We start from the raw sequence: 16,380 nt of genomic DNA on the forward strand, positions 1-16,380 counted from the left end.
ATTTGAAGATAATTTGGTCCTTATATGGGGACTTGTTTTTAAAACAGAAAAAAGCAAACAAAAGAAAACCATAACATGGCTCCATACAGCTCATCCAGCATAATCCAAGTCTCCAGAAAGCCCAGAGATCCCAAATTAATTTCAAAAGATGTCATTTACCCCCTCCACATGCAGTTGAGCTTGTACACACATGCCGCGAGGCTGTTTTGCTGTGATGCTCCACTAAAAACATCACAGCTTTCCTTGAATGATTTTCTAAAGTATTAATGAAATATGAATATCATAATCATATCATATCATATAGAAACAACAACAACACGCTCAACATAATGAATGTGAATTCATTATAAATAATTGTCTCAAATCTGCAGGTTTTTCACTTCCTTGTTTAAATGAAGCTCAACTATTGTAAAATTATCATTTTCAAACCGCTGGCATTACACACAGCTAGAAAATTAATATCTGCTCTACCTCTAGGCCGTCTGTCTCCAACCCACTCATGTCTGGAGGATGGCAGCCATGTGACAGGCCATTGTCCAGCCTCTCCAGTTACCCAGGCACCAGGGTCTCAGAGCAAAGGTACTCCACCAAAACAGACAGGGGAGGGCGGGAACCCCCAGTCCCCTCACAGGCCCCTCCTTTGCGACATGGAGGGCAACAGGCGGGAGAGGCCCGAATACGGTAACAAAAAGGCCAACCCAGCAAGATTAGAGCTCATTTCATAAACATCAGTGTCGTGTAGTGCCGTGATGTGGAATAAAGTGATGTGATGTGAATGTTCAGCAAAGCACTGTCATGTTGGTTCTTACCAACCAACTTGTACTTGTCTACTTTAGGGATTCATATTAGAGCGTTTCTAATGAACAAGCCTTTGCTGAACTCGTTCATCCCCTTTTTTTAGACTGATTTTGTACATGCACCTTGAATATGTCTTCATTCATTATTCTTTATTCTTGTCTTTTGTCTTTTTTTATCTGTTCTCGTTCATTGTCCAATTGCACTTAAACTCCTTTGACTTGTCTCCATTCTCTTTTTCCATTCTCTTCACTATCTACTTCATAATCCTCTATGTCATTCTGTATTTTCATTCTCTAATGGCCTTTCTTGTTTCTCCACACCTTCTTATCTTCACAGGCTCATTTGGTCAACACAAGTCCCACCCTTGTCCTGGCAACGTCCCGGAGTCAAAGGCAGACCCTTCAATCCAGACAGCGAGGGTACCATCCGTAGACGAACACTCCCAGTGTTCAGACACAGAGGTGGACCACGACCTCAACAGCGGCCACAACCACAAACACTCGAACCGGCTTGCCACAGATACCTACACAATCACCAGCGAGTCAGGTATGGAGCCGGAGAACGACCTAGACCCAGATGGAACCAGTCACTGCTTGTCATCCACTGCGCCCATGGGAGGCAACGACGGTGCCGACACTCCCTTGTCTGATGAGGAGCTGGAGAAGGACTTTGAAGTGGAGTTCATGTGTAAGGAGACCTATGATATGGTTTGTAAGGAGAATCAGTCGTCATACGTGGAATTCCCCTGCATCGAACCCTCCGAGCTCGCCTCCTTCTCCAGCTATGTGTCCTCCAGCCGCTCAGATGCTCTGGACCAGTCCAACAGTTCAAATGCTCTAGCTTCTTCCATGGAGGCAGCAGCTAACGACTCCACTTCTCCATCGTCAGACCCAGGGATAGCTGATATGAACCAGCAGGGTTACTTGACTTCAGACCAGGACAAGGACCTCAGCTCTCCGGGCTCTGACTCTGACATTGAAGGGGAGCTGGAAGCAGCGTTTGCCTGTGGAGGTCCTGTGGTCTCCAACATGATCTCCTCTATCTCAGAGACAGAGCTTGACCTGACCAGTGATGACAGTAGCAGTGGACGCTCATCTCACCTCACCAACTCCATTGAGGAGGCCAGCTCGCCTACATCAGACCAGGAACTGGACCCAGATACTGAGTTAGAGCAGGACAGTGGTATTGTGGGACTGAAAGTGTCTTTACTTCTGGGTCAGCCTGACCCAATCAAAGAAAGGTCTCCTCTACCATCTCCTTCCCCTCTACCCTCACCCACTATTGCCACGCCATCCCCTGTTGACTCACCCATCTTACCTCCTGAGGCCTACGATGACGGTCAAGCTCTGATGGGGCTGCAGAATGTGGACGATGAGCTGTCCTGTGAGCACCAGGCTGACCCAGATGAGACTCTGCCTCCAGCCCAACGCTGTGAAGACAGCCTGTCAAGACAGATGGTGCTGCAGATAGAACCAGACCACAGTCTTGAGAGCTTCAAACGATCCTTCTACCTGCCAGTGGGACCCAGGCTAATGCCTAGTGCGGACGAATATGATGGAACCAGTGAGGGAGACTCCGATTCAGAAAGTGAAGATGAGCTGAGCGAGAACTCTGACTCACCCTGGCTGCTCAGCAACCTGGTCAACAGGATGATCTCTGAGGGCTCGTACCCAATCAGTTGTCCTGAGGATTGCTTCAAGAGGAAGGTATCTGTGTCAGACACCATCTCACCATCCTCGGACATCGGGGACGGAGATGGTTTCAATGATGAGGACCAAGAGAATAAAGCTGGAATGGATGGATCAGAGGAAGAGGAAGGCGAAGGTTACAGAAAGGATAGTATGGAGCCAGGAGAGAGGAGGAGGTGTGTGGAGTCTTCAAAAGATGTAAATCTCTATAGGAACAACCCTACCAGTGACACTGTAACCCCTCTGACTTTGGAGGGGAGGGGAACCACAGATTTCAACTCCACGTATACCACTAAAGACTCTGAGAAGAACTTCACAGACAAACCATCTAAGAATGCGAGGAGACAGGAGGACGATGAGGAGCCCAATAATGACTTGATGATATGGAGGAAGGATCTGGACTCACCAAGCCTCACTGAGAGTGTGGTCAGCGACAAGGATGAAGGAAGAGAGACTGAGCCCAGGCCAACGAGCCGTTCCTCAGCTTCTCTGGAGCGTATCACCGAGGTTAAACACAGCCTGACGCTGGACATACCCACCGCCCAGACTAACCGCTGCTTCAGCCTCACCTACTCCACAGATAATGATGAAGAGGAAGACGACGGGGACTCTTACCCATTCATGGGTAGCTTGAGGAAGGAGTCCTACAGGGGTAGTGATTTAGAGCTGGACAGTTCACCGCCCATTGACTCAAGTGTGCAAGACCGTCCCTTATCTGACCATGACCTCCCACTGTGTGAGAAAGAGCTGGCTCTGAGGCAACCGAATGAAGATGATGGACTGGCCTATGACTCCATGAAGTACACGCTAGTGGTGGATGAGAATACTACGCTGGAACTCGTCAGCCTAAGAAGGTATGCTCTGACAATGTGTGAAAGATTACAATAACATGGATTAGTATCTTTGTTTAAATTGAACAGAAACAGTTAAATAGTATTTTCATTATTGGCTTGACACTCTCGTTTTAGTGATCAATATCCATTCAGTACCCTAAACTGAGATTTGAAACTGACAAATCCTCTCCTCTCAGGTGCACTTCCGTTCTGAGTGATGACAGCGAGCTCTCCACGCTATGTGACGAGGAGCCTTTGGAGACGGGAGAGGTGGGCTATGGTCGCGATGAGGATGAGGTGAGGCCAGAACTTCTCAGTTCTTCTGAGGACTCGTCCCCCGAGGCTGACCTCCCCTTCTCCAAGAAGTTCCTCAATGTGTTCGTCAACAGCACCTCTCGCTCTTCCAGTAAGTTGCACACAATGTCAGGTGTATCAAAAAGAACCCAAATGCAGAACGCTGAGGCAGGCAGGTTAAAAAACAAAAGCAAGCTTTAATGATCTGATGTCCAAAACCCCAAAATCCAAAAGTGCAAGCAACAATATGGCAAGAGACAAAAAACTGGCAACAAAAAGGCAGGTAAGGAAAATACAAAAGCAATTTAAAAATTGAGACTCCACGGAGAACAAAGCGGGAACGCAGAGGAAACACGAGCACCAGGGGACAGGAGCACAGGAAATGCAGGAGACACAGACGTGAGGACGAAAACAGACAATCTGACAAAGAGAGAGGGAAAGACACAGACTCAAATACACACAGGAGGGAAGACTAATAAGACACAGATGAAACTGAGGTGCAATCAAAACGGTGGGTGGAAACACAAAGACAGGAAGTGGAAAGTAAATCATGATACACAAGGATAAATCTACCAAAATAAAACAAGAAATCTCTTAAGCAAAAACCCAAACAGACACACAAGGCTATCCAGATGCTGCACCCTTGTGGAAAACTCTCAGATTTGTACTTAAATCAATGACGTAATATTCAGGAATTAAAGGAAAAGTTTCGCATTTTGGAAAATACACACAGAGTCTTTATGCTAGGCTAAACTAACCATCTCCTGGCTGTAGCTTCATATTTAGTATACACACACGAGAGTGGTTTTGATCTCCTAACTGTCTGCTAGGAAGTGAAGTTAAAGGTCAAACCAATCCTTTAACTTAAGATAATGTAAATGTTATACCCTACAGGTTATGGCCCAGCAGCATCATTGCTAAAATTGTCCACTCAGGGTCCCCATTAGGGCTGTAACTCATCACTGTCAGAATTATACATTAACATGTGATCCAAATTTGGCAGGACGCCCACACAAGACTTATGGGAGGGCTCTGCTTCCCAGTACACCCATCATCAATCAGTGCTCTCGTTTCAAGATTCATATCCCTAATAAAGGGTGATTTGCATAATGACGGGCTCATTACAAAGGATTCCATCGCTATTTCTTTTTTGACAAATCCAATTGGCCTCCATTTAGACGTTCTCACCTGTGGTTTACAAGACAAATGTTCCCCAAACAAATAACACATAATTCAGTGTATTTTATTTGGATTATTTAGCTTTTAATTTGTTGGGAAAATGATTTTCAGGGCATTAAAACAGACTAAATGGTGCCTCTCTTTTTTTCTTCTTGCCATGTAGGCACAGAATCCTTTGGACTTTTCTCCTGTACCATCAACGGAGAGGAGAGGGACCAGACACACAGGGCAGTCTACCGGTAAGACAACCAACAATACACTCATTTATTTTTAACAATGGGACATCAGCAAGAGCAATTCGATTATGAGGAGGTTTTTTTTCAGTTGTGGAAAAGGTTCAATGGAATGAATTTTGAATGTCACGTCTAGGAGGAAACCTCCTTATGTAGATAACAAAACAATAATTCTTTGAGGTTTGGTGGCTCTGAGTGTGCTGCAGGGGTCATGCAGCAATATCGAATCGCTAATTAAGTTAGAGGGGAGGGCAGATGTCCTGCTACAGCTGGGCTCATGAGCTGCAGGGTGGCCATTAATAATAACATCACCCACCACCTGTGTCTGTGCTTGTGTGCGTGCTAGGGCAAAAGAGGAAGCGACACACACCTCTCTTGTATGCACATATGTGTTTTGCATGTATAATTTTGTATTTGCTTTAGCACAGTCCTCTTTAAGTAAGTGTGTCCCCACATTTAGAGCTCTTTGTCTCCCTCCAACCGCCATCTTTCTTTCTGTGTTATCTGTTTGATCACCCCTCTTCCTCTGCTCTCCACTGGGAATCACCTGACACCAAAACAGATGCTTCCTGATCAAATTATCTCCAGTCTATAGGATGCTCAGCAGCAGGGATACCATGTAAGGACACAGCGTTTAACAGAGATGGTTTTCCCTCTCTGCTGCTCTCTGCAGGTTCATTCCCAGACATGCAGACGAGCTGGAGCTCGACGTGGACGATCCTTTATATGTGGAGGAGGAAGAGGATGACTACTGGTACCGAGGTTATAACATGCGGACAGGGGAGAGGGGCATCTTTCCTGCCTTCTACGCCCATGAGGTCATAGGCCAGTCCAAGGAGTTGATGGGTGAGTGGAGAGGGATCGTATTCTATCTTTTCTCATCACGAATGTCAGACGAGTCACACGTTCTGTATGTATCTGTCCACATTACACCCTGCAGGCATGAAAAGAAACCCAGCGTGGATCGAGACTTTCAGCGTCCAATTTTTGGGGTCTGTTGAGGTACCGTATCACCAAGGCAACGGCATCCTCTGCGCTGCCATGCAGAAGGTAAGCCGAGTGGAAAACAAGCAAAACACATCACACTAAAACAAAAAACACACGTATGCTTTCCTGCATGCACCATTAAAGCCCATTTATTTTGACATGGAAATATTTCCCGCCTGTTAGATCGCGATATCGAGGAAACGGACGGTACACGTGCGACCTCCTTCTCTGTGTGAGCTGGAGATTAGCTTGCAAGGAGTGAAACTGATCATGAGCCTGGAGGATGAATTTGACACCCTTGATGAGGTATGGACAGATAAATACAATGAGTCAATCGATTCAAAGTCAATCGGCCCTTTAATATGGAATAATATTCAAGCCACCCTTCTTTTTTCCATTTCTTCTTGTCCCTCTCTCCGTCTTTAGTATGACAGATGTAGTCACTTCTTCCAGATGAAGAACATCTCGTTCTGTGGCTGCCATCCGAGGAACAACTGGTAAACAAACACACTGGTTTCCTCTCCTCGTGTACCTCGTGTACGATCTAACGTCGGACTGATCTCATCATATTGTTTTCTTCTCTCTGCAGCTATTTTGGCTTCATCACTAAGCATCCGATGCTGAACAGATTTGCTTGTCACGTGTTTGTATCCCAGGAGTCCATGCGACCTGTAGCAGAGTGTGTTGGGTGAGTCCAAGTCACGTCGTTATGTCAACTGCTCGCTGTGAATGTTGGATCCAGTTCTCCTGGCTGATAATCGGTCTGTCCTTACTGTAAATGCACTTTAATATTCAGGCTACGTAAATCGCTAACAGCCCTTTAAAGAAATCGAAATCATTTTAACTCTTAAGCTGTACATCATCTTTGAAATGTTCTTTGATGGTTTGTGAAATCCTGGATTAAAGTATAACTTAACAACTATAATCCAGGTTTATTTTGCATGGCCTTGTTTGTGTGTAAGACTGAAGAATGACTGCAAGCTTAGTCATGTCTGATTCAGCCGCGCTGGGCTTGAATAATTAAAGATACAGATATTTCAGTGTCTGTGGTTGAAGTGCTGGCAGGTAGAAGGGCACGGGATGAGCTCCAGAGCTGTTTCATCAATCAGCTTCTCATCCTGCTCCGTCTGTGGATCAGATCCAACAACGAGGGCACAACTTGTGAAAAACAGCAACCCTCCTTTGATCCAGCTAGAGCGCTCCTGTGTTTTCAAAAGGGGGATGCAAATTGACATTGGTTTGAAAGAAAGTTTATCAAAATCCATCTGTTAATCATTAATGATATATAATATATGTTGTCTTTTTGCAGAAAATAAAGTATAATTGCCACATTAAAATCCCTTAAAATGGAAATCCCTCATTAAAAATTCCAGAACATATACTTTTTTTACAAGCTGCTGAACACAAGATGTCTCCTTTCCACATCGTGTTTGCTGAATATTGGACCAGAACAAGACAGAAAACACATTTTTAACTGCAGGGGGGCTTTAACAAAGCACTCTTTGCACCTTTGTTTGCACCAACCAGCCCTTTCTTAGCGAACAGCACGAGCATGACTATAAAACCTGTCACTACAAGAAGGATTACTGTGGGAGGCTGTCGTCTAATTGCCGGCAGGATGAGCGTTAATCATGCTCTCGTCTGTCTCGTCTTTTCTGCAGACGAGCCTTCCAGGAGTACTACCAGGAACATCTGGAGTACGCCTGCCCCACCGAGGACATTTACCTGGAGTAAGAAGTGTTGCCATGACGACCACCTTCTTTCTCCGCAGCTTGTGTATGTTCATCGAGTTTGCCACCAGAGGGCGCTGCCAGTGGGGTCTTCTCTCCATTGTAAAAATACTCTTCTGTGTCCCTCTAAAACTGGGATGTTCATTTCTACAGTATGCTAGGCATTTGACTGATTTCATCCATCTCTCTCTCTTGGTTTATTTCCATCATCTCGATGGATTGATTGCCTGTTTCTTTTATCTTTTTTCTATGATATAAAACTAAGACGCTGAGCACCTGTTTATTTAAAGGTTCCTCTTTTGAAATGAAAAACAATATACCTACTACTGCTGTTTCACTTTTCAATGCATGGCTAGTAGGGTTACTGCACACAGACACACAGAGAAATACACATATCCAAGTGAATGGCAAGCAGCTCAACAATCAGTAAGGGAATGGTGTAGAATCACGAGGTTCGGCGTTTGATTAACTGTAAATATGTATTTGTTCAATATTGACAAACTGCTCATTTGATTTCTACTGATAGTGACATCGGAGCAAAGTAGAGAGAGTACAGTGAACTGTCCTTGGTCCGAGCTTACCCCTGTGTCGCGTACAAGATGTAGTGTGTGTTGTAAATAAATGTATAGAAAGTAGACATACAGGCGCCTCATCCAGACTAATTAAGAAACACTCACAGCTGAGACTGATGGAGGGGATTTTGTGTTGTCGTGGGTATTACCGACTCACTCTGACAGGAGTAACTGCAGGTAAAGGAGATTTTAGAGCTGTAACGACTTGGAATGAATTTTGAATGTCATAAAAACCCTGCAGATATTTTATTCAGCTTGGATTATGTGCAGTAACTGTCAGCACATTTGGATGAAATGAAGACCATTTTACTTTTGTCCTGTCCTCAAAGTTGCACTGCTTGCTGTCCGTCACCGTGGGGAGCTTTTCATACAAAATCACTCAACTGTTAAAAATCACAGATCACTGTATGCTTTGCTGTGATTGGTGTGACTTTCAGGTCAAAGAACGCAAAAGGCCCTCTGAAAAGCCATATTCTCACACCTCTTGACTGTTTAACTGGTTTTTAGTGACGTCCTAGTCTCCATTTTCTTTTGACTTGGCAGTTACAACGATGGAAAAGGAACGACTAGATTGAGCGGTAGCCACATGTCAGGAATTCTGTATTGCAGTGTGCCTACTGTACAGTGAGAGCGTCCTGCTAACACTCGGTCCTGGTATCACAATGTAATCAAACCTTTAATAAAGCATTCAAAGGGAGGTTTTATAGTCATGTAAATGGTTAGACTTGAATCTTGTTTTTTAAGTATGGTGGATAAAAGGGACGGCCACATGTTCCCACGTTTGTCTGGTCAAAAGGTCAAAGCATCATTCTCACATTACACAATAACCTACTGGGTTTGCTGTAACGTACAATAGCTTACAGTCGAGCACCTTATATAGAGGAGGGGGTATATTTAAAAAAAATGATGTGGTCACTACAGCCATCTGAAATTTCAGGCATCTCCATGTTCTTTCAGACACTGTTTAGCATCTCGTTCTGCTGCTTTCAGTCACAGTCCGCCAGAACAAACACCTCAGATCTGCAGGATTTCAGTTTACGCTGAAAGCTAAACGTGGCAGGAGAGAAGTAGGGTGTTATCTACATATGTATCGCTGTCAGTTAGATCATGTATATACAATAGCGAATTTAAGATAGTGCTGTGTCCTTTATGTTGAGTATGTTATGAAATGAAATGAATATGTACATTAATTAAAAAGACGTTTTAAAAAAAAAAAGAAAAAGATCACAACCAGACGAAAAACCCCTGACGGAAAAAGAAAAACACGTAAATATCTGTGATCTGCAATAATTTTATTTCAGTGTCTTACGTTTCTACACACGATGTTATCTCTGTCACGCGGGTGGCATTTGGGTTCCTGCCAACTCCATAACTCTCTACACACAGGCTTCAGCAGCACATTTAGGGCACATTTGTAAGATGTGACATCATTAAGTGTGTGACACATCCACCAGACTAACGACCAATCTGCTGTTAGAGCTGAATAGTGACTGAGTCAGCCGCCACTGGAAAACTACTTTTTGCGTCTTGCCGATTATAGTAATCGCCTTTGAGCTCCAACAGTGTGACCCATCTCTGATCTGTACCTATTTGCTTCTGATTTATGTTTTTCTATCTTGTTACAGCCTAGTTAAAATCCTTCTCTCCACACAGCTACACAAAAACAACCTCTGAGGATGATCTAGTCCCATATAGCCGCTGAGACAGTTAAACCAAACTTTTGACTTTATTACATTAACAAGATTCTTCACTGTATACCTAGAGCAAAACAGTATGTGACAGAACAAACATATCCTATCTTGTATCTTTAAAAACAAGGACTTGTAAAATTCCAGGGAAAAACTGAAAAAAAATGACAAAAAAATCACTCTGCCTTGTCATGGGTTTGGTCTTATGAATAAAATATATGCTTGATGTCCGAAACCTTTATCGTTGTCTTTATTGTTCTGATCTATTTTGATTGTATGTGTGATTGAAACATGTTGCGATGCATTTTCACTGAAGAATCCACACATTTATTTCAAATCTTTTTGGTACAGTACTATCATAAAAACATATTAAATTAGAAGTCAGGAAAATATACAGTACACAGTCATACATTAGTTGTAAATGTATTAAAATGAAGTAAAATCATCTCCTCATTGAGGAAACAGATTGTTGTTGCTGTATCACTTTTCAGTATTAACAGTAATAAAAGTAGCGATGCATCATCAGAAAATCACAAGTGCAATCTTGAGGCAAAATCAGTGCAATACCTCCAGCCTTCCCCTCGCTGCCATCAACAGAAGTTTAAGAATCTGTCCCATCAACACTGGCAGCAGCTGGGTTTAGGGCTACACATAGGATTGCAGCAAGGCTCCAGGTTCTGGTCTGTCCCTTTGGATACCTGGCTCTCTCCGAACACCATGGAGGCTTCAAACTGCTCCTTGATTTTCTTGATTCTCTCCAGCAGGGCTTCAAGGTCAGGTCTTCCCTCCGGAGGTAGAGGGTAGTGCTCCGAGGGGTCGGCCTCCAGGTCAAAAAGAAGAGGGGGGTCGTGGGCCTTGAGGGCTGCAAATGGTGAGCAGTCTGGGTCTGGGATAGTACCGCTGTGGCTAGCACCTGATGCACAAACATGGACAGGCAGGAGCCAAAAAGCACCTTAGATCTGACTGTGGGATTAAGCTTGATCTTGAGATTTCAACAAAAATTGTGTATATGAAGCCAACTGTACCTCGTGTGTAGAAGTGGGCCTTGTACTTCCCTAACCTGAGAGCAAACAGGCCGAACATCTCGTTGGGATCTGTGGGGTAGAACATCATCGTCTCTCTTTTACTCTGCAAAAAAAAAAGATAGATAAAAATGAATACATCAGCTTGTTTCTCACATCATTTAAATCTCCAAAGAGTGTGAGATATTACGCCACTACCTGTCCTCTGTTGAAAAGGATGTCTGTCATATCAACCCCGTCCAGCATCACCGGGGGAAGTTTGGCTCCTGCCAGACTTGCGATGGTTGGGAGGATATCTAGAGTGCTGGCCATCTCATGAGTCACACCTAAACAGAGCAAGCAGCAGCAATCAGTAGAAGGTCATACGCAAATCGGTTTAAATCCAATTCATTATGGTGTTTATTTTCATACTGGAATCAAAGGAAACAGTTGATGCGGGGAATGCATGAAATCAGTGTAAAATATGCAGCTTTATCTACAGTGCTATGTGTAGGGAACTCCGGTTTAGTGTCTTTGCAGGCTTCATTAAGTCTACACTTTTTAATGCAGATGACTCTAAGGTGTCCCGACCTGGCCTGATCGTCCCTTGCCAGTAGGCGATGGCTGGCTCTCTCATGCCCCCCTCATATGTGGTGCCTTTTCCACATCTCATAGGGCCAGCGTTACCTCCACGGGACATACGCATCAGTTCAGGCCTACACACACAGAGACGTGAATAACATGGTGTTTGATAAAAGACAAAAAAATGCAACACTATAAATACTGTACCACTGCTAATGGGGAGGAGAAAAGAAAGAAAGCCAGGGGCAAAAACCAACCCATTGTCTGACGTGAAGAAGACCAGTGTGTTTCTGATCACGCCTGTTTTCTCCAGGGTTGCCATCAGGTGTCCTATAGTGTTGTCTAACTCCAACAGAGCGTCTCCAAATGGGCCCCTTAATGTCCGCCCCGCTGCTCCTGGACCTGCATACTGGGGGTAGTGAGTGTGCTGTGCAAAAAGCAGGAAAAGGTAAAGAGATTGTAGTATTTACTGTGACATGAATTTGCAAACATTGTGGACATTCCTTGCTCTGAAAAAGTCCCTTGGATGTGACTACAAACTGCGAAAACACATTTTCAAACGAGAACACTGATTCTTCACTGACTTGGCGTGAATGCACTGACCTCCGTCTACATTTTTCAATGTCCAAAGTTCATTCGAACATAAAAACATTCAGCTTAACTGGACTTATCAGCTATTTTCCTATTCACACCTTTCATACTTTATAAAATATTCCACGTTTTCCAGGAAATTTGCACTTTTTCATACATTTTCAAGTCTACTTTCAGCGAGAAACTCCATAATTTAGACCATTTCCCACTTTTCCAACCCTTCATACTCCTTCAGCTGCTCCTTCATAAAAAGTTAAGCTCCCAGCCATTAGCCAAGTAACACAGTTCAGCCCTGAACTTACACTATGATTTGCATCCTTGAGCCCTTTCACACTTGTCCAACTATTCATACTCTTTTCTATCTACTCATTCATGCTTCAAGCCGGAAACTCTGTTCAAACCTTATAATGTATTTTAATTCAACTTTTAAATCCTGTTTATACTAATTGGACCCTTTACCACTTTTCTGACTTGTATTCACTCTACTTCAGCTGCTTCTTCATGCAAATTAAAACCAAGAATTCAGTTTAGAGTCAGCTTTTCAACATCTTGTATTCACACCTCAATTACCTCTGAAATTGCTCCCCTAGTTTTAAGTGTATTTTATTCTATCCCTGATAGTTTTTTTGTTGCTTACATGAGAGGGATAGTAGAGGAAGAAAGGCTGTTTTTTCTTGGCTGATGTGGTAATGAAATCGGTTGCAAAGTCACTGTAAGCCCTTTCCAGATCGAGGAAGTCGACAGGTTGCTGCTTGATGACCTCGTTGTGCATGAGGGGCACAGTCACAACGCCCACATCGCAATTTCCAAAACACTTGACGTCTGGAGGGAAACAAGTCAGGTTATGACAGGGGCCCTGGGAGAGAGGAAGAAAAAGAACAAAGATTGCTTTAACAAATAACTTCAGACTACTTTTCAAAACGTTCAACCATTGTTAAACTCAGTTTTGCAGCGCAGTTCAATCATACCGACCATGTCGTGGGAGTAGGGGATGCCCAGGTACTGGTCAAACCCCTGCTTGGTTGGAAGAAACGTCCCATTTTCACCAACTCCTAAGTGCCACTTCCCCATGGCAGCAGTAGCATAGCCCAGAGGTTTCAACACTTCAGCTATGGTGGTCTCATTCAGAGGAAGGCCACCTATAGAGCCTGGGTACAACACACCTGGGTAGACACCTGAGCGGGTCTGATAGCGCCCCGTCAACAACGATGCCCTGGAAAGCCATCGAAACAAAACAAGGCCGTTATTTTAATGTGGTGCAGACTCAAAGGTTTTCATGTCGCTAGAAGTATCTAAACCGTGCTCAGCACAAATTACTCATTTACATTTACAACATGGAAATATCCCTCATGAACATGTTATCAGGTATGTGGATGAAGGATGAAAACGGTACAGAATATGCAGAGCAGAGGGATAAAACTGCACCCAACTGTCTGTTTTCTATACGAGCTTACATTTTCAAAGGGATTTTAAAGTAACTAGTAAAAACTGTAAATGTGTAACTACAATCTGCATCATGTTGTGTTGTTTAATCCTCATCCACTGGGTTCAAAGTCTGGTCAATGGTGATTTGCTGAGGTGGATCAAATGATATAATATCTCCTGTTTTAGTCAGAGCATCAAGATGTTTTGGTGTAACTTCATACCCAAGCACTAGGAACCACTTAATAATCAGGTTAAGGCGTCCTCACTACAAAAACATGATCTGTTTTCAGGATCGTTCTGTATAAAGTCAAACGTTTTGTTATTGTATCCTGGCTATACACACACACCCACACACACATGCACTGGATTTATAGTCTGTCTGCTAATCAACAATAAGCTTTAATCACTTTTTCTTCTTTTACTGATGTAATTCAATTACTTTCGCATTATTATATGTAAGAGAACAAATCAATAATCAGACGCCTGGAAATACACTAAATGTGTGTGTCCTTGCAGGTCAAAAGCAAGTTATATACAGCATGTTACTCACACCCGTCAGCCTCTTTTTACACTAATATTTAAGGGGTGTAAGGTGTATTTAATTTTAAGTCCATAATTTTGAAGCAGCAGAGTGTTAAGGCATAAATGACAGTGTGAGGACAGATAAATAATCAGGTTGTCCAGTCCAGCCCTGACTCTCCCTCCCACACACACACACGACATTTAACTAAATAGTCAGTCCTCCATAGATCACACACGGATACCTGGACGGGCTGCACACCGGGCTGGTGCAGTAGAAGTCTGTGAACCGGAGTCCATCCTCTGCCAGGCGGTCCAGGTTCGGAGTGAGTGAGCTGGGGTGTCCATAACAGCCCAGGTCCCCGAACCCCAAATCATCCGCGAAAAGGAGCACGAAGTTCGGCGGTGAGGCCGAGCAGGTGCGGAAAAGTAAAATGTTTGCAAAGACGAACACAACGCGGATGTGGTCCATCCTGCGGCGTCCTGCGTCTGAGTGAAGAAGAGGAAGAACCACAACAGAACGTCACGTGCTCACTGTCGCGCGCGGATGACGTCAGGCGCGTCCAGGAAATGTAGTCTGCGTCTCATTTTGGACTACATTCAGCAGGTAAACTGGTTAATTCTTGCTAATGGACGGTTTTACCTTCTTTCTCTGTTATAAATCACAGCAACGAACAACAGGAAAGTCCAAACTTCAGACCCCTGTGTCGGCCTACATGCACACTTTTGGTATAATTTCTTGTATTTTTGTAGGCTAGTGCACTGAACTGATTGGAGTTGATCTGTTTATTGATTCAGCAGAGTGGTTTTAAAATAAAGGACACTGTGCTCTTTATATGAGCCCTTAAAAAGATGGGCATTAACAGGAAGTTAAGCATTTCACCTGTCACAGCTGCTCATCTGGACGTTTACGGTAAAATCTTTGAACACACAAGTTTGTATCAATATGACGTGTGAAGAAGTGCTCGTCCTGTCACCACACCCTGTCCACTGTGGCCGGACCGAGGCTGTCCAGAATGTCCTCAGCTGTTTTTGAACGTCCAGTGTTTTGTCTTACTCTCGACTGAAGTTATTAGTCTGAGGGCCTGCGGCCGAGTTTCTGTCCTCTGTGGCAACCTTGGTTTCTGCCACTGATTCAACCTGACACATGGTCAATTACGTAAACAAGAGCAGAAATAAATCTGGGGTGCAGTGCTGCAGGAGCCACCGGTTTGAGAAGAAATGGACGTCACAGCTGATTTTGTAACGTGGAGGCTACAGTCCAGAAGTGGGCCTATTTATTTATTTATTCTCAGAGCTAAGCTTCAGTGAGGTGGACAGGAGGGCGCTACCTGAATTTAGATAAGCTGGCATTGAGTGTGTCGATGAGAGGGAGCGAGAGAGCTGAAATGAGTACATTGAATACGTAAAAATCCCAACACATATGTTCATATAATCACCAGAACACTTCACTCAGGTGATTCTCAGGGGATTTTATGCAAAGTAATGCTGATACCCGAAACAGAGTCAGTGAAGAGTAGACTGCTATTGGAATCCAGATAATGGCTGTTTCCTGATGAATTATGCAACATATCCACTGTACCTTTTCACCAGTGTGTGTGTGTGTGTGTGTGTGTGTGTGTACACATATGGCTATCGGTTTGCTTGCATGCTGTCCACAGCACTGTTAAGCCTCAGGGAAGCGTTGCTGTGGCATCGGCTGATAGATAGTTTTGATTTACTATTCACTTTCACATCTCTCTACAGTACTGACCTACATTCAGCAGCCAGTGTGTGTGTGTGTGTGTGTGTGTGTGTGTATGTGTGAGAGAGAGAGAATTGAGATAAAGGACATGAAGAGGCAGATGCTCCACAATTATTGATGCAATTTTATCAGCTGTTTTTACATTCTCTGCTGTTTGGCTTCCCTTACTTGCATTTTCCGTGCTGTGGGAATATCAAACTCGCCCAGCTAGCCATAGATGGGTGTTCTGTACATACCGTGGACTGTACAGAGAGGGGAAGTCCTGCCCTTTCTGGTGTGCCCTATGGGACTTTTGGAAAATTGTACAGTAGTCAATGGGGAGAGACAAATACATTTTTGATCCCGTTTGAATCGTGCCACGAATCACAGATATGATGTTTGACAACAGATACTTTGGTGAGTCAAGAGAGTCGCCAATTGTTGTTAAATTAGTAAAATGCCATTTTGTTTTGTGTAAAACCGCCCAGTGAACTGCATCATCTCACTCAACAGACGTCACCAACACCAACATGGTCG

General features: G+C 43.8%; 2 protein-coding genes across 3 annotated transcripts in view; one reads left to right on the plus strand and one right to left on the minus strand.

Annotated features, from left to right (window-relative positions):
- Positions 1 to 10,241, plus strand: part of mapk8ip2 (mitogen-activated protein kinase 8 interacting protein 2) — a 30,539-nt gene extending 20,298 nt beyond the window's left edge. The window contains exons 5-14 of one of the 2 annotated variants that reach the window (XM_084363425.1): positions 478 to 681; positions 1,135 to 3,340; positions 3,517 to 3,725; positions 4,956 to 5,031; positions 5,699 to 5,871; positions 5,966 to 6,075; positions 6,196 to 6,318; positions 6,439 to 6,509; positions 6,602 to 6,700; positions 7,674 to 10,241. In XM_084363425.1, the coding sequence (XP_084219551.1) occupies positions 478 to 681; positions 1,135 to 3,340; positions 3,517 to 3,725; positions 4,956 to 5,031; positions 5,699 to 5,871; positions 5,966 to 6,075; positions 6,196 to 6,318; positions 6,439 to 6,509; positions 6,602 to 6,700; positions 7,674 to 7,746 (3,344 nt within the window). In that variant the 3' untranslated portion in view covers positions 7,747 to 10,241. The remainder of the gene's footprint in view (positions 1 to 477; positions 682 to 1,134; positions 3,341 to 3,516; positions 3,726 to 4,955; positions 5,032 to 5,698; positions 5,872 to 5,965; positions 6,076 to 6,195; positions 6,319 to 6,438; positions 6,510 to 6,601; positions 6,701 to 7,673) is intronic. The other variant, XM_084363426.1, reaches the window with a different exon arrangement.
- Positions 10,017 to 14,613, minus strand: arsa (arylsulfatase A). The gene is made up of 8 exons (XM_084363427.1): positions 14,366 to 14,613; positions 13,149 to 13,389; positions 12,814 to 13,032; positions 11,843 to 12,012; positions 11,595 to 11,719; positions 11,223 to 11,350; positions 11,028 to 11,130; positions 10,017 to 10,915 (listed from the first exon to the last, which is right to left on the minus strand). Exons 1-8 carry the CDS (start codon positions 14,590 to 14,592, stop codon positions 10,620 to 10,622), a joined length of 1,509 nt encoding a protein of 502 aa, XP_084219553.1. The 5' UTR covers positions 14,593 to 14,613; the 3' UTR covers positions 10,017 to 10,619.
- Between the last annotated feature and the right edge of the window lie 1,767 nt (positions 14,614 to 16,380).

The sequence above is a fragment of the Pagrus pagrus genome (assembly GCF_965226575.1).
Source record: "Pagrus pagrus genome assembly, chromosome: 10".
NCBI classification, from domain to species: Eukaryota; Metazoa; Chordata; class Actinopteri; order Spariformes; family Sparidae; genus Pagrus; species Pagrus pagrus.

Coding starts and splice junctions, on each gene's coding strand:
- arsa (XM_084363427.1), bottom strand. CDS start 14,592: ATGGACCACATCCGCGTTGTGTTCGTCTTTGCAAACATTTTACTTTTC. Junction 11,351..11,594: donor GCAAGGGACGATCAGGCCAG/GTCGGGACACCT, acceptor TGCTCTGTTTAG/GTGTGACTCATGAGATGGCC. Junction 10,916..11,027: donor GGCCCACTTCTACACACGAG/GTACAGTTGGCT, acceptor TTTGTGCATCAG/GTGCTAGCCACAGCGGTACT.